Here is a 27,514-nt window from a genome sequence, read left to right on the forward strand (position 1 = left end):
CGCGAATAGGAGTTCCGTTTTTCAATTTTAGTCCGTCCGTGAATAAGAGTCTCGGTTCACTTTTACCATAAATGGTAATAGGGTCCCACCTTCCACTAACTCATTCCTTTCACATTTCATTTAAAACTAATATATACAAGTGAATGAGACTTCTATTGGCGGACCGAGGAGGAAGTATTATTTTATTACTTGCAAGTCACAATCAAAAGCAAAAACAATCCATAAAAATTTGCTTTAATCAAAGACACAAAGTCAGTAAGTCACAATCAAAAGCAAAAACAATCCATAAAAATTTGCTTTAATCAAAGACACAAAGTCAGTAACATCCAATATACGATATAAAAATTCCATCTTGAATGAATATTAAATGTTAAAAAAAAGGGGTGGAAAAGTGTACAAAGCGTTCACAAATAAAAATGATTAATCATCGAATTTATTCTGGTGTGAGAGACCAGCCGCTTCAACGATAAAACTGACATATAAGTCGAAAATTTGGGGATATATTAGCAACACATAATAAGAAGCAAGTAATCAATTGGGATCATCAATAGTCTCAACTCTCAAGACACCCTCGCTTATCTGCAAAATGAATTTCTTGATAAACACCCAACAAATTTATTCAAATCAAACTCCCTCAAACCAAACTTCACTAATAGTAATAGCAAAGCAACAACAATCTATGTCTGAACATTGATCTAACTGACTTATTATACTAAACACAGTTGATGGTCGATCAATACGATAATGATGAGAACAACAAACGCAACGGAAACAAGGAAGGAAACAAACTGCTAAACATAAGCTCTAAGAGAAAGATGGCAATCTTGCCCTATACCGTTTCCCTCGAAAACACTACCAATTTTTGTTATCTACATTTTATGCAATGTCATCTACGGTGTTAGTAGGCCGTTTCCACAGTTATCCTACGCTACTTACAGGTGGGCGCGGGCAGTTTTATACACTATCTTTTTTATACTTGTTTTACATTCTTAAAAGGCACAAGAAGTTCTTAATCTGTGTTTGGCCAAACCCAAGGATGTTCTCTCTTCAAAGGCCTCGGGCAGAAGCTGTTGGAACGTCTCCAGGAATGAATGCCACTCCTCATTGCCCATGTCCCCGAAAGAAATGCTCTGACTGTTGGGGTTGTATGGTGCAGGGGAGCTCACACTCCTAATCAAACCACCTATATATATATATATACATTCATTCCTGTTAGGTTGTAGGGATGTGATTAAATGAAAACTCTAAATATTGCGCAAACTCAAAACTATGATCTGGTCCATTGAAAAATGTCAACAGATCACAAAAAAGCATCAACAGAAAAATGTCAACAGAATTTCAACGGTAGTAATCATTGATGTTGTGTTGATACTGTGTTGACATTAAAATCTTGAAATTTTACTCTGTTTGATATTGTATTGAAACTGTGTTGACGCTGTGTTGAGGAGTTTTGAGTTTGTACAATATATAAGTTTGCATTTTATCACTACTTTGGGTTGATAACTATATCTTAAATTGATAAATTAACAACCATGTTAACAACTTACTTTATAGATGTCAACACGAAGACGTTGACATACAAATGTCTTCGTGTTGGTATCCATAATGCAGATTGTTGACGTAGTTGTCAGTTATTAGTATCAACTGATTATATCCCCATTCATACATATATATATTCATTTCAAAATATTTGGAAATGGGAGTTTTCGATGAGTTTGTTACCTGCTTTGTGGTGGTTCTTGTTCTTGAAAACACGAGGGACAAGCATTTCATCAGTTTCCGCAATGTGATCATCGTTGTCATTGAGTCCCATGTTCAAGCTAGCCCTAGCAGTTTCACATAAGTTCTCCAAAGAGCTGCAGTGTTCTTTCCCACCAAGGAATTCTCGGGTCATCATCTCACCTATGTCGACAAGGCATAAACCGTAGGCCGCTGCATGCTTCAAGAATATTGTGCAGAGGACAAGAACCCGAATGGAGGACTCCCTAATTGATGGGATATGGGTCCTTAGAAGCTCCGCGTCTTTGAACGGGTCGAGGCTGGAGATGTAATCAGATTCGGCCGCTGAGAAAGGCAGGGAGGCCTGAGGCCAGTGCTGCCACTCAAAATAAGGGTTGTCAAGGCACTCGGGCAAGCAAAAGCCGTGATCTATAGGAACAAGCTCAGCTTTTCCTCGGCCATAACTCTCGTTTTCTTGCCTCACAAGAAGGTTCCCTGCGTGCCTGTCCAGATTCATCAGCCTTACATCCAGTATGCCGATGTGATGCACACTCGTGACCGAGAAGCTGGAAGGGCCCAAATCTCCCGCGTCAGAGTCATGATTCACAAAGCGTTGGAGGGATGCAATCTTGTAACTCGGGTTTGAATCAGAACCTGAACCAGACTTGAGTAGATCGAAGTTGAAATGCGAAAGTTTAACCAATGCGGTTGGAGGTACACCAGAGAAGCCACCATGGTCGAGGAGATAAGCAGCAGATTCACGAGCACCAGTCTCGCCAATCCTGATGGAGCTTTTCATCCCCGGTTGCCCTAACATCCGTCCACCAAAGCCCTTGGGATTGTTGATCGCTAGAGGCTCCTCGTCAACCGGCTTTGCAACAGCTATAGTGCCACCAGTCCGAGCATGTAAGAAGTAGGCGCCACCAAGGCCACTTGGAGCTCGTTCAAGATCAACACCGGAGGTGGCCATTGCCCCAGCAACCTCAACAACGAGGGCGTGCACCTGGGGCAGGGTGTGCCCCACAATGATCTCAATCCTTGGAGTCTGCGGGAAATCAAAATCATCCTCTGCTTTGGAGGAATTGTACGAGAGGCATGGCGTGGAGGAGCTCCTGTGGATGCAAGTGATGTTGAACTTGGATTGACTCAACTCGAGCATTTTGCAGTCAAGGTGAGAGACGGACAGAGGATGGCATCGCGGAGGGTAGGCTAATGGCTTGAATCCATGAAGTTGATTAACAGCTGCAGCCATCTTCGGGGAGTCCTCGAATAACCACTACTGTGCATGCTAAAGGGCTACTTGCTTTTTAAAATTCTCTCTATAGGATTTGTCTGCTTTGGAGATTAGACATCACATTTCTGCAACCAAGCAACATGTGAGATATCATCATCGACATACTAAGAAACGAGACAGAGAAAAGACAATTTGCAGCAACGTGGTGAAAGAGGAAGCAACAAACTTACCAATGGTTTCAGAAAAGAGGCGGTGAGAATCAAGAACAAGAAATGTGTGCTAATCTCCGTAGACCTAAAAATGAAACAATACAGTGAAGCATACATCGTTAAACATGTTATCGTAAAAACGCCTAAATGAATCAATTAGAATCAAGAACAAGAAATGTGTGCTGATCTCCATAGACCTACAATGTTCACAAACAAACTAACACAATGGAGCATACATCACTAGACATTATGATCTAAGGTTTTCATATAAACGACCAATTTGGTACTATGGCTCAAAATGAACTGAAGTCTGAGCTGATTATCGACTAAAATCATGAACAAGAAATGTGTGCTGATCTCCATAGACCTACAAATGTTCACAAACAAATTAACACAAGAGCATACATCACTAAATATCACTAAACATCACTAAACATTACTATGATCTAAGGTTTTTGTATAAACGACCAATTTGGTACTACGGCTCAGAATTAACTGAAGTTCGAGCTGACTATCAATTAAAATCATGTACAAGAAATGTGTGCTGATCTCCATACACCTACAAATGGAAACAAACAAACACACACAATGGTGCATACATCACTAAACATTATGATCTTAGGTTTTCGTAAAAACAACCAATTTGGTACTATGGCTCAGGATTAACTAAAGTTTGAGGTGATTATCGATTAAAATCATGAACAAGAAATGTAAGCTAATCTCCATAGACCTGTAAATGGAAACAAACAAACACTTGGGAGCATACATTCATAATTCATTTTACATTATAATCTAAAGCTTTTGTAAAAACAACTACTAATATATTGCTATGGTTCAGAATTAACAATAATTCATTAAAACTTACTGTCGAAATAAAGCTCTCGCTTGCTCCTCCGCTTAAAAGTCTCCAAATTTGACTGCGGAGAAGAGATCAAAATGAATCAGAGATTCAAATCTTGAGAAACAAAAAATGTTCTTCTTAGCACTAATCATTAAATCTATATCGTTCACATTTAAATTTTAGGGATTTTCTATTGCATTTGATGATGATTAAATTTTGAGAACCAATTTGGCATATTTGATCATAATTTCATCGGTTAATTGAAAATAATAAAAGAAAAAATCAAAACCCATAAAGTAAACAACATTATCACGTTGAAGAGAGAGAGAGACTCTGAACACTGGCGAGCGTTCAGGGAGAAGAAACGGCAACGGGAGAGCGCGGGAGCGGATTATTCCTTCAACTAAAAAATCAACAATACACAAATTATGCCTTCCTTTATTTCTCACAAACTTTCTCTCTCACTAAAATCGGGACAACTTTTCTCTCTCTATCTCGATTCCCCACCAACGCTCCGATGTTTTTGCAGAAATGATGGAGTAACCGTTTTTGTTTGGACAACATCTTATTTTTCCCACATTATAATAAAACTTTGTTTTTGTGATATCCTCACTTAATTTAGTCCAATCACAAATTACAAATGTTTTGAGTTTATAATTACGAACAACAAAATATAGCTCTAATAAAAATACAAACATGTAATATAGTATTCAAAATTTACAAATTTGGGGTTCTTCTTGTATTTTCAATAATTTAATTGAAATAGTTTACAATCTAATACTAAAAGGATTTTGATTCAGTTTGATGTTTCATTATATCCTCCGTCCACCATTTAATGTTTCATTTTTTTTTCGTTCGTCCATCAATATATGTCTCATTTTATTTTTACCAGATTTGTTAAGTGGACCATACATTCCACTAACTCATTCCACTCATATTTTATTACAAAACCAATATATAAAGTAGGCCCCGCACTACACCAACTTTTCTAACCACTTTACTTTATAAAGTCAGACAATTTCTGAAAACTCGTGCCGGTAAAAAATGAGACATTTTATAGCGGAAGAAGGAGTATTATTTTAATAATTAAATGATATAGTAAATAGTTAAGTTGAGAGAAAATAAAGTAAGACGGAGAATAATGTAGAGGAAGTCCTCTTCTACATTATTCTCTCTCTTACTTTATTATCTCTCCACTTTAACTATTTATTACCATTTTTTCCAAAATAACGATCAAAAAGAAATTAATCACGTGAACTGGGATGGAGGGAGTATATATTTTATCGAATGATTTCTAATATTCGCAGTTTTGCCAATAATCGTTGTTGTTCAAACCATTTTTTTCTTTTTTGTTGTTATTTCAAGTTTCTGTTAAGCTCTGTGTTTAATTTGGGTTTGCTAAGGCATTAGTTTAGTAGCTTGGTGAATTTATCCTAAGAAAAATTCTCAACTATGTTAATTATCTTAATTAGATGTGATAAATAATCTATTAGGATGTTTGGTGGGTTCTGGAAAAACATCAACTTTATTTTTACGGCTGTTTGATAGGGTTTCGAAGAAAATAAAACAAAGTAGGCAATTACAATATTATCCTTTTAACTTATTAGTCAATATTAATTTTTTTACAGTACATTTAATTAACTTTCATTTTAATTAGGGTAAAAATTTTAATTAGGATAGATGTAACATCCCGGAATTTAGAACCCTAATTTAAAGCCCTAAAATTAATTATTTGATGACATGGAGTCGTGAATGCATTTATTTCATGGGATGCCTTGGCCAAGTCGAGCCTAGGGTTTTTGTTGAAAGTTTGAAAAGTCAAACTATTTGATTTAATGATGTGGCATGTGATATATTAAGTTATGAGATTATGTGGCAATTTAATTGTTTATGGGTGAGTGAGAATATTAGAGGAAAATTTCCATAAATACTTGTCACCCTAATTCTTGTAATTTTCGAACCCTAGCCCCTTGGAGAAGGAATTTCTATTTTTCCGGAATTTATTTAATCCTTGGGATATTTATCCAAATCAATTCCAAGAGCCAATTATTTCCTTGTTTAGTGATGGAAAAATCGAGCCCCCTTATTTTTCTAGTGATTTTCGAAAATCACTATTTTTGGGAAGGAAGGAATTATTTTATTTTATTTGACTCCCTACTTGATTTCCTTCCATACCTAGAATTTAATTATTCTACCAAATCTTTCCATACTTCAAGAGATCTTGCTTTACCTTATTTTAGTTAATATTCCAAAAATCCATGCCTTATTTAAAAAGGCTAGAAATCGCCCCTTACCTTGTTGCATGGAGAATTTTTCTTATTTTTATTTTGCTCCATGATATTTTATTCTATATGGAAAAATACCAAAACAAAATCATGGCTAGTTGGAGAGCCTCATTTTCGAAAATTATAGGGATTTGCCCTATGATCTATTTTTGTTAATTCTTCTTCCCTACTTCACAATATTATTTTATTTTATTTTAATTAATTGGGAGAATGAGATCTTACCAAATATTCTATTCTAATTACGTAAAGATCTTGTTGAGCACTATAAATAAGAGAAACATCAACCCTAGCCCCCATAATTTTTGGCCCCCACCCCCCCCCCCCCCCCACACACTCTCTCAATTTTTCTTCTACATTACTCCATTAATCCTTCATCCTTTGAGAAGAAATTGAAGTTTAATCCAAGAACTTTGAAGAATCAAGGCTAATACTTGTTTTCTACCGATTGTTTTTTGCTAAAAAGGTATTTTTGTTTAAGAGTTATGTTTGTTCTTCTTCTACCTCTTCTTTTTCTTCTTCCAACCGATTAATCGGTCTTCTTGAACCCTCATGCATCTTGGTTGAGTGAAAGAGGGATAAAAAGGGATGTGGGGACATGTGTATGTGTGTGTGGCGTGTGTGTGTGTGTGTTGATGTGTTGTGTAGTGTGTGTTTGATGGTTAAATCTTCGTGTGCGATAAACATGATCTTGATTAATTAGAATGATAAGATAAATCGTTGGGAAGAGGGAAAAGTAATGAGACATGCATGAGTAAGAGTAGTATTGAACCTAATTCGTGATATGTGCCTATGTGATTAAAAGGTGAAACTTTGGTTGCGAAGCCGGATAACGGAAAAGCGAAACTACTTGAAAACTAAGCAATCGAGGTGGGCTTTACTCTAAAAACTCTCTTTTATTTTATCAAAATGTTGTTCGGGGTTATAAGGGTGGTTTAACTGTTATGCCATGCCTATGTTTGTTTAAATGTGATTGTTGGATATGCTTATACGAATTCGGGTCTGAGTATGGGCCGCAAGCCCTACCAGGCTGTGTACACAATGGGATCGAGAGCCGTCCTTGCTAGTCGGCCGGTCTCGTGGGCGAAAAGTGTGGCCACACTTTCGTCGCACCATGGAATGTTTGTGATTGATAATTGATGAGAAAATGGGAGGTTATTTTGACTGGCTAGTCTATGAAAATATATTTTGTGATACTCGTGATATTCCTTTTATAACTGCTTAAAACTCGAGTTCACTTGGTAAGGGTGGCATAACTTATAAAATGTTTTGGCAACGAGCTCACTGAGTATTTCAAAATACTCAGCCCTGCATGTGTTTTCCTTATGTGCAGGTTGAATGACGACGAGTGGTGGCGGGTGTTGAGCAGATTAATGAATTAAAAAGGATATGTTGAACTTCAAGCGTAGTTGTGTCTTCATACATAGCTATACTTTCTCTTGGTCGTTTTCCGCTGAATTTTTGATACACTCTAGAATTTCTTTTTGGAATATTTGCATCTTGCCTTCGGTTTGAAGCCTTAGTCTTTCCTTGTGATTTTGACTAGGATATGATGTCGTACTCTCGAGATTTTGATCGTGATTTATGATACTTTTCTTTCCTCTAATCATCTAGGTTGAGTTGTTGCATTTAATACTCTGATATCTCTTTCAATTCTTTTGGTCAACACTCTTTAAATGAAACCCTAGTCTATGTTTACTTCTTTAGAGTTGGTTTAGGGTAGCAGCCGCCGCATTTATTGTACCCTAGGAGGGCGGGCTGTTACAGTTGGTATCAGAGCCTCAGTTCTTTCCGCTCTGGACCCAAGAGTCTTTTTCAAACTTTAGGTTGTCTTTATAATCTTTTGTGTAAATGAACTAAATGTGGAAGGCTCAACACCGCAGCTCGTCTCGTTCAACCGCAAAGAAAGAGGTACTAGATATTTTGTGACTTGTGCTTGAAACTTGATGCTTTTGGAAATATTGTGAATGAGAAGTGACGCTCTCTGAATAATGATTTGTTGAATATGAGAACTTGTGAAAAGCATGCTCTATGTGCTAGAAATATTATGAATGCGAAGCGATGCTTCTTGAATGATTTGCTGAATGACACATGAGAACTTGTGAAAATTTGTGAAATGCGAATGTGATCATGTGGGACTATGTTGAAATGTTGCTATGCTTAGACTTGGACTTTTGGACCTAGCATGCTTAGCTACGATCACAGCGCTTGTACCAACATTAGAAACGTGGAAAGGCTAGTATAAGGCCGTTAGAGTATGTTATGCGAATGGGAAAGACGCGCAATTAGTTATCTAAGAACGGGAACCTTGGACGCGACGTTACCCTTGTACCACTATCTTTTGACCTTTATACACTTTCGCAGCACCATTTGAGATCACGCACTTTCTGTTCTTTTCCACCTTCGTGACGGTGCTGACTAGTTCCTTTTCCCTTTTGTAGATGGTTCAACCTTATCACGCCCTTATGCGTCGCCGTTACGCTAAGAATAGGAACTTTCCGGTGGAGCGCTATAGAGAGCTAGAATGGGACGGAGAGCAGTTCCTTCTAAACTTCGTCACCGATTTCTATGGTCATTGGCTTGACGCCTACGCGTACGGGACTACCCATCACGAGGGAATCATGCGACTTATCCATATACTGCCTTCCCCTTGGAGCGAGTGGACCGCTCAAGCCTCAGTATCCTACACTTGGTTTAGCCCGCCCAAGTACACGCCTCGAGGAGACTTCGTCGGCCTAATAGGAGTCTTACTGCCGGCCATGTCTGCCGCCGTTGACGGACCACCACTCCATCCGCCAACGCAAAGGTACTCGCCAGGAGCAGCACGCCAGATGAAGTATCGCGATGACGAGGAACCGCACGTTGCTCGCGTTCCCCGTAGAAGGACCCTTAGGATGCGTGTTTCGGCCCCTCGGAGGATCGTAAGAGAGGCTGAAGAGATGTTTACCTCGATTCCTTCACCCCTAAGCGACGAGAAGAAGGACGAGGAGATGGGATCGTTTGAGAAAGGAGAGAGTTCGAGCGTCGAAAGTGTCGGAGAGTCGGGAGAACCCGAAGAGGACGAGGGCAGAAGTGGCTAGTGCTCGAATAGCGATTTTGTTTTCTTTTCCCCACGTTTTGAATTTCTAAGAACTTCTTTTTATGTTGTTATTTTTCTTCCGCGATTGAATCGCTCTTTTCCATTCATTGTACCAAGACCTTTTGGGATCACTTTTGAAATTTAATGGGGAATTCGCACCTTTCATTCTATTATATGGATGTTGGGAGTGTGTAATAAATAAATATTGTAGTGGATGTTGGGATCCGCTTTTAATTGAGTGTCCAATAAATAAATATTGTAGTGGATGTTGGGACACACTTTTAACACTTTTTTTATTAGTTCTAGACACTTCTAGTGGATGTTGGGACCCACTTTTAACACTTTCTAGGCATTTTTTATTAATTTATCCCAACCGGGACTCCTAAAGAGGGACGTCCAAAATTAATCAACTGGGACTCCTAAAGCGGGACGGAGGGAGTAGTATATCTTTTGTATGAGATTTATAGCTAGCGAAATTTATTATTCAAGTTGTTTCACAAGAAAATACAGACCATTCTCCTCCCAAAGGACACATCTTTCTCCGATTTGTCAAACCTTGATGTCGTTTGAATCTATCAGAGTATTTTTTTAGTTATTTTGGGATTTTCTTCTAAGGGAGTTTTCTACAGTTTCTTTTAACATTACTTAAGTCTTGAGAGAGTACCCCTTTTCTTGAAAACATTATTTCTGCTGGTTCTCATTTTGCTAACTAGGGTCCATAGTACTCCCTCCGTCCTGGCTAAGATGACACATTACTTAGCCGGCACGAGATTTAAGGAATTATTGGTTAAAGTGTTTAATTAGAGAGAGAGAAGGTGGTGTAAGTATTAAAGTAGAGAGATAAAGAAAGATGATATTTTAATAGGAGTGAGAAAAAGTGGTTGAGTGTATTAACTGGAGAGAGAAAGTTATCAAAAAAGGAAATGTGTCATCTTAGTTGGGACAAACTAAAAAGGAAAATGTGTCATCTTAAGCGGGACGGAGGGAGTAACATAGTTCGGTTCACAGAGATTTCCATTTATGATTGTTAAAAGATTATATTTTGTTGCCAAAGGCTCTGTCATCACTTCTATTGATATCAAAGTTCGTATCTTTGCATTTTGTATTAGTAAATACTACTCCCCCTGTCCCGGCCAAGATGGAAGTGATAGTAGGGCGTAACAAGCCCAAGAGTGAAAAGACAAGACTGGTGTTTTCATGAAAAAGTAGTCCTACTAGCTTCTTTCAAGGATATAATAGCACAAGGACGAAAATCGAAAAATTGTTTAAAAAAGGATACCTCTTCAAACTTGTAGATGCTTTGAAATGGGACTTCTCTATCACTGACATTATCATTTTCTCGAGAGCCCACATAGAGGCGGTGGAAAAGTTGGTGGGATGTCTGGACTACTATATTGTTGCATCTGGCCAAATGGTGAACAATGGTTCTACTTGGTAGATGAGCACATGGAGTGAGCTGAGACAGTGGAAGAGGTTGGAGGTTTTCAGCGTGGGGTGTTTGCTCTTCACATACCAGGGAGTGCCGATTTTTCGAGGGGCGAGAAGAGTGGACCACCTTTTGCCCCTAAGACAGAGGATGCTGGATAAGATACACAGTTGGTCCCACCACCATCTGGCATTTGGGGGACGTCTTGCTCTGATTAAGAGCACACTAGCAGCCATCCCCTTTCACATACTACAAGTTATATTAACCCACTGATTGGCTTTTTTGATGAGCTGGAGAAGTTTTTGGCTAGATTTTTCTAGGGTAATGTGGGGAGAAGAGGAAGTTGTACTGGATCTCGTGGAGACAGATCTGTATCCCGGTTGATGAGGGGGTATTTGCCGATTCCGGGAGGTGGCAGTTGCTTTTGGGTTTAAGCTGTGGTGGAGACTTCTTGCCCAAGACTCGCTCTGGGCTCAATTTTTACCTAGAAGTACAGTATCCTTCCTTGTCACTTGCATACATCTGCATGTTGGTTGCATGATAGTCCTACTTGGCGTCGTCTTCGTCGTATCTGGTCTTTCATGCATGATTATCGTTGGTCCTTGGGTGAGGGGAAAATCAGCTTCTGGGATGATGTCTGGCTTGGGGCTAGTTGATAAGGCCAATTTTATGCATCGGTTATGGGGGTGAATTCAATGTTTTCTTGGGTATAACACATGTTTTAAGTTAGGTTGTGTAGAGAAAATCGCCAAGCCGAGGAGATAAGGGAAGAAATCTGTCGGGCGAAAGAAAGAAGTGAAAAAGGAACAAAAGAGCAACAATTCACAAGACGGAGGGAGCTTCGAAGAAAAGGGGCAAAATAGAGAATACAAGGAAGGATCTAGAAGCTGTCTGTCTATAAATACTGGAAGCGCATACAAAATGATCATCACTCTTTTCACGCTCCAGTTCATAGTTCCAAGCTCACTTCTTCAAATTTCTCTACACACACTGCACTATGGGATAATTCTAGGAGGTTCGCGTCTTGATAGCTAGTTTTAGTTGTGTACCACCGTCCTCACACAGGGCGAAGAAACAATCACTTTTAATTTCTATTTTTGCTGCTTTTAAGTCGAGTCTTCGCTGTTCGAAGCTCGGCGATCGTTTCATCGTTGTGAATATCTAGATAATTCTGTTATGGAAGCTTATTTTCTGTTTTCGTTTATGATTCATGTTGATTTCTGTTTTTCGTTCACTTTGGATGCTTTTCGCACTTGATCTGGTGGATTGAAGTTAAATTGTTGTTGGATCGTGGTGAATTGTCAGGATCAGAGTGATCAGAGATGGAATTTGCTGTTGTTTGTTGGGGATTGCTTGGATCCGGAGCGGATGAAGTATCCGATGTTTAGATCTGTTGAAATTCTGCATGGGTATTGAAGCTTAACTACTGCTTTCTCATTTGCCTCGTCTAGTAATAGTAGATCTGTTCTAATTTTCCGTTTAATTGTAGATTGTTCAATTCAACATGCTCTGTTTCGATTTGATGTTTTACTCTGTTTTCTGCATATGTGATTATGGATTGTTGGAAGAGATGAAGTTAGTTGTTAGTTAGAACCAGATTTGCATGGTCGCAGCTTTATTTTCGTACTATTTCCGTTTTGAGAAAATGGTCCCCACTGCATGTGTTTCCTCTGTCTAGCCGCTTTAGGAAATCTGCTCACTAGGTCTGGTAAAATTTGTTGTTCTATTTACTTTACATCTCGCCATAAATGCTTGCATAATGTTTTCTGTTTCCTAGGTCTAGGTGTTAGGTAATTTTACAATTCTTGAGTCTAATAGTTAAAATTCTCAACCCAAGTTGCGTGACAGCTGCTAACCCCATTCCCAAGTCATCTAGCTCTTATCTTCGCTTCATTCTTCTCTGTGGGATTGACCCTTTATGGATCGCTTGCATAATGCTTTTATGGATCGCTGACTAAGAGTGAGTCCGACGACCATAATATTCGCTGGTATTGAGATCTCCTAGACCCTGTGATCTGGTGAATTCTCTGGACCTGGAGGTTTTGTACACCCTGACATGTACTGTGTTCTCAGCCTGCACATCAAATGGCGCCGTTGCCGGGGACGGATGGCGTACTTTTCATTCGAGTTTAAAGTGATTTGGCGTATACAGTTTTTGATCTGTTTGTTTTTGTTTTCTTTTCAGTTTATGAGCACAGGCTTCAGGTTTGGCAGCTGGAACTAAGAGCCTGAGTGAAAGGAATCGCGACTTATTTGGCAGCCGAAGGAAACCCTCGCACCTGCCACCACCAGGTCGGGACTGACAACTGGAGGCCCAGCCCATTTGACCTCAGAAAGCGATGAGGACTCAACCTCGACAGTTAAGGAGGAACTCGTATCAACATCTGAAGCAGAGGAAGAAACCGTTGAAGAAATGGCCAACGCAGTTGAAGACGACCCAGAGATCGGCTCGTTCACCGCCCACCTGGATGGCGAGCCTTCTCAAGCAATTGTCACTACCCAGCGCCAGAAGGCGATTAATATCAAAACCAATATGCTCGGCATCCTGCCAAATTTCTCTGGGTGAAGAAATGAGTGACCATATGAATACTTGAACGAATTCAGCAAGTTGTGTAGCATCCCAGAAGAGACCAAATGACGCAACAGAAGAGGACTATCGCCTGCGTGCGATCCCCTTTGCATTGAAGGGAGAGGCCAACACTTGGCTGCTGAGGTTACCACCTGATTCTATCCGGACATGGGGAGATTTCAAACTAGTCTTCTTAGACTATTTCTTTCCTTCGAACAAAACCAATGCCCTCAAGAAGGAAATTCTGGAGTGCAAGCACGACTATGATGAGTCTATGAGTCAGTATTGGTTGCATTTTAAGGGATTGCTCAATGACTGCCCCAACCACAAGATGATTGAGGCTGAAATTTACTACCTATTCTACGAGGAGGCAAACCCTGATTGTAAGGATATGATGAATACCTCGAGTGGGGGAAATTTTACCAAGAAGAAGGTGAGTGAGGCCAGAGAAATCCTGGGACGGCTGATTGACGCAAAGAAGGCGTACGATCACCCATGAACCATTCCGAGAAGGGGATCAGCGAATGCAGTGCAAGAGCAAGGAGAAGAAAGAATAGAGGACAGGATAGACAGATTGGAGAAAGCACTCCTGAATGCGATCGAGAAGAAGAACTCCCCTGTTTTGCAAGAGAAGGAGAAGTCACCCAGACCTAAGGAAAATCAACTCCAACTCTACTATGCTCAGTCAGGGGATGGAGAATACCAAGCCCAGGTGAATGCTATGGAAGGATGGAATCAGAATAATCAGAACACGAACTGGAATCAATGGAAGATTAAGGGAGTTCCATGGAGGGACAATCCCTGTTTTAGATGGAGTGATGGAAATCAACAACCTCCACCCCAACATCCTAATCCAGTGGAGAATCAACAAAATTGGCCCAACCGAAACCAAGAAGGGCCAAACAACAATTCCAACTGGTCAGGGATGAATCAGGAAGGATCAGGCTTCCAGCAGAACAACTGGGGAATAGAAACCAGGGTAACTGGGTCAATAGGAACCAGAATCAACCACCGAACAACTACGTTCCACCTCACCAGAGGAATCAGGGGAACTAAAGAGTCCTTTTCTTTTTTTGGTGGTCTAGAAGCTAATGATGATTAGTGAAAGCGTGTTCTTGAAAAATACTGAAGAAAACCCTTGGTCCAAGAAATCCTCTAGACACTGGTCTAGGAACTCAGAGAACCTTGAGCTACCTGTCGTCAGGCACACAATCACTTCCTTAACTCCCTCTTCAAAAACCCTCAACCCGTTTAGCTAAAAGAAACTAGTACGTGGAATTAGGGAGCGAATCCACACAGATGAATGCGCAAGTAAACATGTTCAAGGATTTGGGGACTATTTTTGTGTTGGTTGCTGCCACGCAATTTTAGGGTTGAGCTTTTTATCCTAGACTTGGTAATTAAAATATGCTACTCTAACAACGGGATCAAAAGAACTATTTCCTAAATTTACCTAGACCTGGGAAAACAACTGAAGGTGGGGACCATTTTCTGAAAAGGTAGAGTACGGATGAAAGGCTGCAAAATAACTAACTAAAGGACCAACTAACAGCGACATCATCTTCTCCAACATTTGGCATGAAACAACCAGTAAAAACAAAGCGAGAACGTAAATCGCAACGAAGCAGACGGAATTCAAGACAACAAAATGAAGAACAGTTAAAACTAAAGCAGATCTACGGCTACTAGACGAAGTAAAGTAAAAATGAAAGCAGAAAATCAAAAATCCATGCACTACTCATTTCCCCTGTTCAGATCCACACTTCGGATGCTAAATCCACTCCGGATCCAAGCATCCGAGACAAACTCCGATTAAAAATCATCACCCTATTTCCTCATCAGAGCCTCGATTGTGCGATTGCAAAAATGTGTTCCCTGGTCCGAGACGATGGCTTGAGGAACTCCGTATCTGTTGAAGATATTGGTCTTCAGAAACTTTGCTACCTCCTTCGATTCACATGTCGTGGTGGCCTTGGCCTTTATCCACTTAGACACATAGTCCACTGCGACCAATATATATGTGTTCCCATAGGATGATGGAAACGGTCCCATGAAGTCCATCCCCCACACGTCGAAGATTTTGCAGACAATCACCGGGACCTGGGGCATCTCGTCCCTCCTTGAAATTCCCCCTGTCTGTTGGCACCTCTCGCAACACTGACAAAACTCGAAGGCATCTTTATTAAGCGTCGTCCAATAGAACCCACTATCCAATACTTTCCTTGCTATCTTCCTTGGTCCAAAGTGACCTCCATACGCCAAAGTGTGGCAATGATTCAGCACATCTCTTTGTTCCCATTCGGGAATGCAGCGTCTGATCACTTGATCCGAGCACATCTTCCATAAGTACGGATCATCCCAAAAGTAATATTTAGCTTCACTTTTAATTTTCATCTTCTGGGCCCGGGAAACTTCTTCTGAACTTGGCACCTCTCCCGTGACCAAGTAGTTTGCCAAATCAGCGAACCATGGTTCTGCGTTTAGTGTTCGCTTACCCTTGTCGGATTCTCCTAGACCGGTTAATGCCAATACTGCCTCCCAACTGATTGATCTAGGGAATTCCCCTTGATGATACAAATGCTCTTCTGGAAAAGCATCGGGTATGGCCTTTTCCGTTTCCCCTTGAAAAATTTTGCTCAAGTGATCGGCTACTCTATTCTCTGTTCCTCTTTTGTCTCTCACTTCCCAATCAAACTCTTGCAAAAGCAACACCCAACGGATTAACCTTGTCTTAGACTCCTTCTTTGCCAGTAAGTACTTTATCGCTGCATGATCTTTGAAAACAATAACCCTCGACCCAAGCAGATAGGGTCGGAACTTCTCGAATGAGTACACGACAGCCAACATTTCCTTCTTCGTGGTATCATAGTTCTTTTGAGCTTGATTCAAAGTCTTTGATGCATAGAAGATCACATAACTTTTCCCATCTATCTTTTGACCTAGGACAGCTCCTACAGCAAAGTCACTAGCATCGCATATTATCTCAAAAGGGTGATTCCAGTCTGGCGCCTTGATTATTGGTGCTGACACGAGTTTGTCCTTGAGCAGTTGAAAAGCTTGCTTGCATCCTTCATCAAAGACGAATTCCACATCATTGTGCAACAGATGGGTAAGCGGTTGCACGATTTTTGCGAAATCCCTGATAAACCTCTTGTAAAACCCCGCGTGACCCAGGAAGCCTCTAACTTCTTTTTGGTTTGTGGGGTAAGGTAACTTTGATATAACATCCACCTTTGCCTTGTCCACCTGTATCCCTCTTTCAGATACCACGTGACCCAGGACAATACCTTCAGTCACCATGAAGTGGCACTTTTCGAAATTCAAAACCAGGTGTTTCTCTTGGCATCTTTTCAATACTAGGTCAAGACTGGCCAAACAAGTGTCGAATGAATTCCCGTATACGGTAAAATCATCCATGAATATCTCAATGCATACCTCAAGCAAATCTGAAAAAAAATACTCATCATACACCGCTGGAACGTTCCTGGTGCATTGCACAACCCAAACGGTATTCTTCCGTATGCATACGAACCGAAAGGGCATGTGAACGTGGTCTTCCCCTGATCCTCTGGGTTAACGTAGATCTGGAATAACCACTGTATCCATCAAGGAAACAAAAATATTGTTTTCCAGCTAACCTTTCTAACATCTGGTCAATGAAAGGTAGGGGGAAGTGATCCTTCTTCGTGGCCTCATTCAGCTTCCTATAGTCGATGCACATCCTCCACCCAGTCACCAGCCTAGTGGGCACCAACCCGTTCTTTTCATTCTTGACAACCTGTATTCCAGACTTTTTGGGCACCATATGGACATGACTGGCGCACTCACTATCCAGAATGGAGTAGATGATCCCTAGAGAGAGCAATTTCAACACCTCCTTCGAAACTTCCTCCCGCATGTTCGGATTCAGTTTCCATTGTGCGTCTCGGTGAGCCTTCACACCCTCCTCTAATCGGATGTGATGCATGCAGAGATCGGGGCTGATTCCTACTAAATCGGAGAGGGTCCATCCTATTGCTTTCTTGTTCCGCTTGATTACTTCCAATAATTCCTTCTCCTGCTCCTTGGTCAAGTTACTGTTGACTATCACTGGGAATGCCTCATTCTCTTCCAAGTAAGCATACTTGAGCCCTGGTGGGAGTGTCTTCAGTTCCTTTTTGGTGTCGTTCGTCTCCTGGGGCAAGGGATTTTTTTCTGGAATATCAGGTAATGTCTCCTTCCCTGACCCAGGAGAATTCTCTAGACTGGCCACATGGGCCGATACCTTTGATCTAGCTGACTCGGGATTTTTGCGAAACTCCATGATGGCTTCTGCTAGTTCCTCATCTGTCAATTCCATTGTATTCTTTGCTGCACACCACCCTACAACTTCTCGGTCGATCAAATGGCTCAACTCCGAGTTGTCAATTTGTTCCTGTATCAATTCAGTCTCAAGATATTCTTGGACCAGGGGGTTAATGACATCTATAGCATACAAATTTTCAACATCTAGTGGCCTTTTCATTCCTTCATCTATGCTAAATGTATATTTTTCCCTATTATAGTCCAAGCAAATCGTTCCATCAAAGAGATCGATAATGGTCTTAGCAGTGCGTAAGAATGGTCTCCCCAAGAGCACACCACTAGACTCAGCAGACTCATTATCATTCATTTTGATAACATAGAAATCAGCAGGATATAGAAAATCATGCACCTTAACTATGACATTTTCTAACACACCTTCAGGACAGATGCAAGTTCTATCTGCTAACTGGATTACCACCTTGGTAGCGACCATCCTAACTCCTGTCAGTTTCTTGTAGATTGAAAGTGGTAAAACATTTATAGACGCCCCTAAATCACACATGGCATGCTCGACTCTGATGTCCCCTAAAGAAATGGGTAATGTGAACATACCTGGGTCTGTGCATTTTGAAGGCATCCTTCTCTTTTGTATCACAACAGATACGTTTTCCCCGATCATAATCATTCCGTCTGGCTTTGTCTTCCCAGCTATGAATTCCTTGATGAACTTGCTAAAGGAAGACATCTTCAAGGCTTGCAAGAAGGGCAGGTTTATTTCCAGTTTGCTAAAAATTTCCATGAGGTCCTCTGTATCGTTCTTCTTATTCTTGGCTTCCCCTCGGTATGGAAACGGCTTCGCTCGCTTCACCGCATTTGTGGAACTCCCAGCTGGGGTTTCGCCAGTTTCCCTGCTCACTTCCTTACTTCCTAACTCAGGCTCTGGATCTAGGAAGAATGGATCAGCTGCTCGAGGTAAAGATCCCTCCAAATCTCCTTTCTGGAGGTCATCCTGAGCATGAACTTCTCTAGGTCTAGGGCTGTCCTTGTGAAACACTTGGCTCTCCTTCCCTTTACTTGCCTGTGCGGGTACGTCTTCCTCGATCTCCAGCGTCGGTCCTTCATAGCCCCGCCCAGATCTCAAGGTGATCTGACAAATGTTTGCTCGGTCAGGTGGCTTGACGGTGGCAGGAAGCTTTCCTTCATTTCCCCGCATCTCATTCAAAGAAACCACAATCTTAGACAGCTGCTTCGCCATCATGTCCATGGCTGCTTTGTGCTCCAACTGGGCGTCTTGCAGTTTATGCACCATGTCATTGTTGGAATGCAGATTATTCTGCATGAACTGCTGCGAAGGTCGTGGACCATATCATCCAGACTCCTTTGTGGTCTAGAGTTGAATTAATTCGAATTCGACCCTTGACCTTGATTCTGTCCCTAGTTCTACCGATAATTCCCTTGATTCCCTTAGTGGTTGTTGTACTGGTTGCCAAATCCTTGATTCCCTTGATTGTTAGGTTGGGAGCTTTGGTAATTTCCTTGGTTACTCCTCTGGTGTGGTGGCACATAGGAGCTCCCTGGATTGTTCTGATTCCTGCTTCCCCAATTAGTATGATCCTGATTCCTGTATCCCAATTGCAGCTGCCCCTCCTGATTCCTCCTTGACCAGTTGGATTGCCTCTCTGGAGGGTTTGTATAATTTGTGATCTGCAGTGGAGGCGGTTGACTTTGATCATTGTCAGTCCATCTAAAATTAGGATGATTTCTCCATGGGGCCTCCTTTTGCCTTCCCTGATTCCAACTTCCATCTGGAATCCAGCTCCCCATCGAATTCGCCTGGGCTTGGTACTCTCCTTCACCAGGTTGACCGTAATAAGGTTGAAGTTGCCTTTCCTCTGGACCCGGGGGTTTCTCATTCTCTTGTGGGGCATGAGGGTTGTACTTCTCAATTGCATTCAACAGTGCTTTCTCCAACTTATCTATCCTGTCCTCCACTTTCTTATCATCTTGCTCTGTCACTGCATTGGCCGATCCCCTTCTCATAATGCTTCGTGGGTTATCATAGGCCTTCTTCGCCTCGATCAATCTCCCTAAGTTTCTCTGGCTTCACTTGCTTTATTCTTGGTAAAGTTTCCCCCGCTCGAGGAATTCATCAAATCTTTTGATTCAGGGTTTGCACCTTCGTAAAACAGATAATACGTCTCTGCCTCGATCATTCTGTGGTTTGGACAAGCATCCAACAGTCCTTTGAACCGGGACCAGTAAGAGCTCAAAGACTCATCATACTCTTGCTTGCACTCCTGGATTTCCTTCTTCAGAGCGTTCGTCTTGTTGGACGGGAAAAAATAATCCAATAACTCCAGCTTGAAATACTTCCATGTGTTGATCGAGTCTGGTGGGAGCCTCAGCAGCCAAGTATTAACCTCCCCCGTGAGGGTAAACGAGATTGCACACAAACGGTAGTCCTCCTCAGTCGCCTCGTTGGGTCGCTTTTGGATGCTGCACAGCTTACTAAACTCGTTTAGGACTTCGTAAGGACATTAATTCCTTCGCCCAGAGAATGTGGGTAAAACTCCTAGCACATTTGTCTTGATATCAATAGACCTCCGGCGCTGGTTCGAGACTATGGAATGGGCGGGCTCACCGTCCAGATGCGCGGTGAGTGAACCTATGTCCGGATCGGGATCCTCCAAGTGTGCCATGCTTACGTCTTTTGCTCCCTCGGTCTCGGAATACTCTGTTTCTGTAGACGACTTCGGGTCCTCTTCTCCCGATGAGTTCCACTCCTTCTCACTTTCTGATTCAAATGGGAATGGGTCTACTGTCCTTAACCCTGATCTGGTGGTGACAGTGGATGTGGACTCCTTGACCTGCCACTTGTATCTGGCGTTTCCTGACCCAGATGAACTAGCTAGCCCAACTTCCGAAATGGAAGCCCGCGTTCATAAACTGCCAAAAAGAACAAATAACAAAAATTAAACTATATACACCAAATTCTCAAATACGTAAACAATTTACGCCATCCATCCCCGACAACGGCGCCATTTGAAGAGTCCTTTTCTTTGTTTGGTGGTCTAGAAGCTAATGATGATTAGTGAAAGCGTGTCCATAAGGAATACTGAAGAAAACCCTCGGTCCAAGAAATCGGCTAGACACTGGTCTAGGAACTCAGAGAACCTTGAGCTACCTGTCGTCGGGCACACAATCACGTCCTTAACTCCCTCTTCAAAAACCCTCAACCCGTTTAGCTAAAAGAAACTAGTACGTGGAAGTAGGGATGGAATCCACATATATGAATGCGCAAGTAAACATGTTCAAGGATTTGGGGACTATTTTTGTGTTGGCTGTTGCCACGCAAGTTTAGGGTTGAGCTTTTTATCCTAGACTTGGTAATTAAAATATGCTACTCTAACAACTGGATCGAAAGAACTACTTCTTAAATTTACCTAGACCTGGGAAAACAACTGAAGGTGGGGACCATTTTCTGAAAAGGTAGAGTACGGATGAAAGGCTGCAAAATAACTAACTAAAGGACCAACTAACAGCGACATCATCTTCTCCAACATTTGGCATGAAACAACCAGTAAAAACAAAGCGAGAACGTAAATCGAAACGAAGCAGACGGAATTAAAGACAACAAAACGAAGAACAGTTAAAACTAAAGCAGATCTACAGCTACTAGACGAAGTAAAGTAAAAATGAAAGCAGAAAATCAAAAATCCATGCACTACTCATTTCCCCTGTTCAGATCCATACTTCGGATGCTAAATCCACTCCGGATCCAAGTGTCCAAGACAAACTCTGATTAAAAATCATCACCACAACTGCAGATTCGCCGATTCACCACAGATCAACAACAAATTTACCAGATCAAGTACAGAAACATCCAAACAGAGAACAACAATCAATCTCCGAAATAAAACCTCAAAACATAGAATCAACGTAAATCAGCACAAAATCAACACCATCATGACGTAAAATGAAATTCATAGATAAACGATAAGTAACAACGAGCAGTCGACTTCGAAAATGGTGAAGTTCGACGGAAATCAAAACGCAAAAACTGGAAGGTAAACAATTGTATCTTCGCCCTCCTTGAGGACGGTGTTGCAACAGAATTTCTTGAAAATGAACCTCTAAACTACCCTAGAATCCCTCTTTTCCCAAGTGTGTGAGTATGTGTGTGAGCTGAGAGCTAAATCATGTATATCTCGTGTGTTGCATGCTCCTCTTATATAGGCGTGGAAGTGGGTCCAGCAGGGGCTCTCTTGTGTGAATAGTCTTCTTTGCCCTCAGCTTTGGACTCCCTTCTTCTAGCCATTTTCTTCTTGATTCTGCTCACTTTCCGCCTCTTTCCTTCGCTGGTCCACTGCCTTCAGTTCTTCCTGGACCTGGCGAATTCCTTCACACACGTGGCTTAAAATTTGTGTTAGACCCAGTAAATGGTGACTTTTCATCACATAACCGATGCATGAAATTAGCCTTATCAGGAACCAAGGACCACAACCAAGTCAAGGAAGTCAGAACCAAGGTGCTCAATCCAGTCAACCATACTCAAAGTAACCGAGGACCACTGATGACATGATAGGAGATCTACTGTCATCACAACAACACTTACAGAACAATATGCAGGCCAACAATGACATGATCCACAAGCTGCAAGACGCTCAACCATACTCAAAGAAACCGAGGACCACTGATGACATGTTCGCCAAGCAGATGTCCCAGATCGCCACCTCCTTGAGTGAGATGAGAGGGAATGAAGGAAAAATCCCTGCCTCGGTCAGACCACCTGACCGGGAAAATATCAGTCAGATTACCTTGAGATCGGGACTGAAATATAAAGGGCCGATTATGAAGACTGGTAGAGGAGTGGATGACTTGACCCAGCAAAAGAAGGATACCAGAACAGGGGAAAAAGAGGATGATCTACAAACAGGAGATCTTGGAAGACCTTTAGCTCAAGATCCTGACCTATTTTTCCTCGACCTAGTAATTGAGGAAACCAGAAAAGAGGCCACTAAAGGTACTGGGGAAGACTCTCAGGACAAACCTCAGAAGGCGATAAAACCATTCCCCCATCGAGGAGAGGGGAAGAAGAAGAAAGATCACCCTATGGATTTCATGGAGATTTTCTCCAAGCATTGAAGCTGCCCACGTTCAGCAAATTCATCAAGGAGTTCATAGCCGGGAAAACTAAACCAGAAGGAAAGATTGTGATAGGCGAAAATGTTTCGGCCATCATTCAGAAGAGGAGGCTACCGTCCAAGAAAACTGATCCAGGTCTGTTGAGATAGGAAATTTGAAGGTGGAATATGCTATGTGTGATCTTAGTGCTTCCATTAATGTTTTACCTCTATCTCTTTATAAAAGGCTTGTAGGGGTAAGGTTAGCCGATACAAATGTAGTGATTCAACTTGTTGATAGGTCATGCATACATCCGGAAGGTGTATTAGAGAATGTGATAGTTAAAGTGCATGATTTCCTGTACCCAGCTAATTTCTATGTGATTAAGATGAATGAGAATGAAACTACTGGGTCTAGTGGAGTCCTTTTAGGAAGACCATTCTTAGGCACTGCTAAAACAATAATTGAGGTGTTTGATGGAACGATATGCTTGGATTATCATGTGGAGAAATATTTTAGGTTTGGTATACTGAAAAGCATGTTTCGAGCTGTTTCGCGCGAATAGAATCTTGCTTGTATACGGAAAACTCTACAATCCACTTTTAACCCGATTCAGTATTATTCGAGCAGTTTCGCACGAATAGAATCAGTATATTATTACATTGTGTTTGCTTGTACATTTATAAGATGTTTTATAAACATTTAAATGTCAGTCCGATTATTTCTAAGCCTTTCTGAAATAAGATGATGTTGGTGTGGTATAGCACTGAATGGATCTAACAGCAAGACGTGTCTTTATGCTATCTACTGAAAGACTAGGTCTTGATAAAATACTATTTCTTAATCTACATACGTTAGGATTGAGCATACGGTATTGATTATGCACTACTTTGACTTATCAAATGGTGCGGGTTTTTCGCAACCAATAATCCTGATATATTGGGTAGTGGTGATTAATATCTAGCGGTGCTAGGATTGCTATTATGTTGAATCGCGCGCGAGGTGAGTCTCGTTTGATAATGTCCTCAAGAGGAGCTCGAACAAGGTTTTATTATTCAGAAAACTGGTCAGTTGGACTTTTATTACTCTATGAATAATAAATAAGTGTTTCTTGTTGAGTCCACTCTTGGAATTAATTAGTGGACATTTATATCTTAACGGAAACCCGAATTAATTGTAATTTTAGATTTGGATGGGGAGTGAAATATTACTTCTGTAGTGGCTGCTCGTAATATTCCAATTAAAAGCTTATATTAAATTGGGGTTCAATTTAATTAGTGAAAAAGCTAATTGGAGGAGCCTATATCCAAAACCTTTCATAGATCCCTGACTGGGCCCAATATGAACTTAATATATATAGGAAAATAAAGGAGACAGAAAATACAGTTATTTTTATTGATAATTTTCGTCCCTCTCCTCTCTTTAGTAGGAGATAGATGAAATTTTCATGATTTTCTCCTCCGTGAAAAAGTTCTATCTTCTTTATTCGAGTCCTAGTAATTTGATAAGATCAGCCCACCCTGATATCGAGATACAGTTCGAGAACCAGTCAGAAGATCCGTGGTCTAGTATTGAAGATCGTCACGTGGAGAAGGCGCGAGCAATCGACGATTCTTTGGAGAATCAGATCGGTAACCCTAAAACGGAAAAAGCATGTTTAGGATTTATATTTTCTAAGCATGAATTATTTGCATTCTAGCATGCAATTATCTATTTAACATATAAATTGATTAATCGCATGATCGGTCAAATAGATCTGTATCTGATTTATTTGTTTTGTACAAGTCTTCCGCTGTGCAAGGGGCACCAAACCCTAGCAGAAATATACATTCAACATTGATGATGCTATGAAACAACCATTGGATATGGAAAATTTGCATGTTGTGGATGTTATTAACCCCCTGGTCCAGGAATATATTGAGACTGAATTAATGTAGGAGCAGATTGAGAATTCAGAGATGAGTCAAGCTGTGGAGAGAGAAGTTGCAGGGTGGTGTGAAACTCTACTGACTCGGGACATGACGGATGAGCAGATCAATGAAGCGATCATGGATTCTGCCACAAACCATTATCAACCGAAATAACTTACTCTGTTCAAACAAAAGGCTCAGAAGAGGTAACTGACTTTGGAGAACTGGCAACCAAAATCAAGAAGAAAAACCCCCTACCCCAGGAAGCCATCACACCCAAAAAGGAGTTGAAGAAACTGCCCGAAAGTCTAAAATATGCCTACCGTGGAAAAGATGAATCTTTTCCAGTGATAATTGATAGCTCGGATTTTGCACTGTTTTAAGGCCATTATTTGATCCGTTTTTTATGTCAAAGTCACTCTATACGTCCATTATTTGTATATTTTATCTATTTTGGTATTTTGACGAGTTTTGTGAGAAATGTGCATAATTGAGCCGAAAAAGGAAGTCAAAACGCAAAGTCTGGAAATCTGGAGTCAGACGGCGACCGGCGACCGCCGCGAAGTTGTATGGCGACCGCCGACCGCCGCGAAGTTGTACGGCGACCGCCAGCGCCTGGCGGTCAGAGTAATGCAGCGGTCCGCCTCGAAAAAATTACACTTGGAAGAGAGTCTCGCCGGCGACCGCCGGAAGTCCAGTGCGGCGATCCGGAGGAACAGAGACTCTGGAGTCCAATGCGGCGACCACCGGACAAGGTGCGGCGGCCCGCCGGAGACAGGCGGCGAATCCGATTAGCCCTAGATCTACTCCAAGATTTGTATAACCATAACTGTGAACGCACATCCCTAGAATTCCCTTATCTCTATCGTTTGTCTCCGTGTTTATTTGCAATTAGTTGTTAATTTCCTTTCATTTTTTTCAGCTTTCAAAAAGTTTTCAAAACCTTCCGTTCTTCCAAATAGTTATTGAGTTCTAGAAGAGGATAGACAGTTTGTGTTTGCCTTCCCCGTGTTCGATATCCGGTACTGACCTTTAGCTATACTATATATACTCTGTATACTTACAGGTTTATTTAGTGCTAAAAAATAGTGCATCAATAATAAAAAACCATTTGACAGTGAAGCAGGAGGAAGAATTGCTAGAGGTGCTGAGGAAAATAAATAAAGCTATAGGTTGGACCTTATCTAACCTAGTGGGAATTAGCCCAGATCTTTGCATGCATCACATCCGATTAGAAGAAGGAGCAAAAGCTCACCGATATCCACAGAGGAAGCCGAATCCAAACATGAGAGAGGAGGTTCTGAAGGAGGTTTTGAAGTTAGTGGCCCTATGGATCATCTACTTGGTCCCGGATAGTGAATGGATTTGCCCAGTGCACATGGTGCCAAAGAAATCAGGGGTACAAGTGGTGAAGAACGAGAAGAATGAGTTGGTTCCCACAAGGCTTGCCACAGGTTGGCGCATGTGCATCGACTATAGGAAGCTAGATGCAACCACGTGAAAGGATTACTATCCCCTACCCTTCATTGATCAGATGTTGGAGAGGTTGATAGGAAAGCAGTACTTTTGCTTCCTTGACAGATATAGCGGCTACTTTCAGATATATGTCAATTCAAAGGACCAAGATAAGACCACCTTTACATGCCCCTTTGGGACATATATGCTTATAGGCGAATGCATTTTGGGCTCTACTACGCCCCAGGGACTTTCCAACGATGTATGATGAGCATTTTCTCGGACCTATTGGAAGAATGCATCGAGATATTCATGGATGGCTTCACGGTGTGTGGAGATTCGTTTGAATCCTGCCTAAGACATATGGATGTAGTGTTGAAAATATGTGAGGAAAAGAATTTGGTTCTAAACTTCGAGAAATGTCATTTTATGGTACCAGAAGGGGATTCTTGGGCCAGAAGGAAGTGAGGGGATTCTTAGGCCATGCGGGATTCTACAGAAGATTCATTAAAGACTTCGCAAGGATCGCACAACCTCTTACCCGGCTGTTGTAAAATGATGTCAAGTTTATCTTCGATGAGGCACGTCAGGCGTCTCTTTCCAACTTCTGTTTGAGCTCCAGAGTGGAACTATCCTTTTGAAGTAATGTGCGATGCAAGCAACTTCACTGTTCGAGCAGTGCTAGGGCAGAAGATCGATGGAAAAAGATACATGATATTCTGTGCCTCGAAAACCCTGAACCAGGCCCAGAAGAATTATGACACCACAGAGAAGGAAATGTTGGCAGTGGTATACTCTTTTGAGAAGTTTAGGCCATACCTACTGGGATCGAAGGTGATCGTATTTACAGATCATGCAGCTATCAAGTACCTACTGGCCAAAAAGGAATCAAAGCCAAGGTTAATTCGTTGGGTCCTGCTACTTCAAGAATTTGATTGAGAGGTCCGAGATAAAAAGGGAACCGAGAACAGGGTGGCTGATCACCTAAGCAGGATACTCCAAGAAGAGAAAGATGAGGAAGTACCGGACGCACTTCCAGAGGAACACTTGTACCTTGTCCTAAAACATGCAAAACCTATTAGTTGGGCGGCAGTGTTAGCTATAACCGGTCCAGGAGAAAAAGACAAGGGAAAAGGCAAATTGACCGAGGAACCATGGTTCGCAGATCTTGCGAACTACCTGGTCACGGATGAATTACCCAGCGTTCCGGAAATCACCCGGGCGCAGAGGATGAAACTCAAGAGCGAGGCCAAATATAACTTTTGGGACGATCTGTATCTGTGGAAAATGGGATCAGACCAGGTAATAAGGAGATGTATTCCGTAATGGGAGCAGAAAGATGTCCTGACCCACTGCCACTCATTGGCATGTGGAGGTCACTT

General features: G+C 41.5%; 2 protein-coding genes across 4 annotated transcripts; one reads left to right on the forward strand and one right to left on the reverse strand.

The window, feature by feature from the left end:
* Positions 1 to 659: 659 nt before the first annotated feature.
* Positions 660 to 4,565, reverse strand: LOC125197824 (phosphatidylinositol 4-kinase gamma 8-like). 3 transcript variants are annotated; one of them, XM_048096342.2, is made up of 5 exons: positions 4,336 to 4,565; positions 4,028 to 4,079; positions 3,184 to 3,247; positions 1,723 to 3,078; positions 660 to 1,183 (listed from the first exon to the last, which is right to left on the reverse strand). In XM_048096342.2, exons 4-5 carry the CDS (start codon positions 2,969 to 2,971, stop codon positions 990 to 992), a joined length of 1,443 nt encoding a protein of 480 aa, XP_047952299.1. In that variant the 5' UTR covers positions 2,972 to 3,078; positions 3,184 to 3,247; positions 4,028 to 4,079; positions 4,336 to 4,565; the 3' UTR covers positions 660 to 989. The 3 variants fall into 3 exon arrangements, with proteins under 3 accessions (XP_047952299.1, XP_047952303.1, XP_047952302.1); XM_048096346.2 differs by having other exon boundaries at positions 4,317 to 4,565; XM_048096345.2 differs by having other exon boundaries at positions 4,309 to 4,565.
* A 4,161-nt stretch (positions 4,566 to 8,726) lies between these two features.
* Positions 8,727 to 9,365, forward strand: LOC148927552 (uncharacterized). The gene has a single exon (XM_089056643.1). The coding sequence runs from the start codon at positions 8,727 to 8,729 to the stop codon at positions 9,363 to 9,365; it is 639 nt and encodes a 212-aa protein (XP_088912769.1).
* The last annotated feature ends 18,149 nt before the right edge of the window (positions 9,366 to 27,514 follow it).

The sequence above is a fragment of the Salvia hispanica genome, chromosome 4 (assembly GCF_029641045.1).
Source record: "Salvia hispanica isolate PSC_SH4W2 chromosome 4, Shi_PSC_v1, whole genome shotgun sequence".
Classification (NCBI taxonomy): domain Eukaryota; kingdom Viridiplantae; phylum Streptophyta; class Magnoliopsida; order Lamiales; family Lamiaceae; genus Salvia; species Salvia hispanica.

What these genes read in the sequence shown, in the direction of transcription:
- LOC148927552 (XM_089056643.1), top strand. Translation starts at nt 8,727, where the DNA reads ATGGTTCAACCTTATCACGCCCTTATGCGTCGCCGTTACGCTAAGAAT.
- LOC125197824 (XM_048096342.2), bottom strand. Translation starts at nt 2,971, where the DNA reads ATGGCTGCAGCTGTTAATCAACTTCATGGATTCAAGCCATTAGCCTAC. An exon ending in CAAGAACCACCACAAAGCAG is followed by an intron (nt 1,184 to 1,722) that starts GTAACAAACTCA and finishes ATATATATATAG; the next exon opens with GTGGTTTGATTAGGAGTGTG.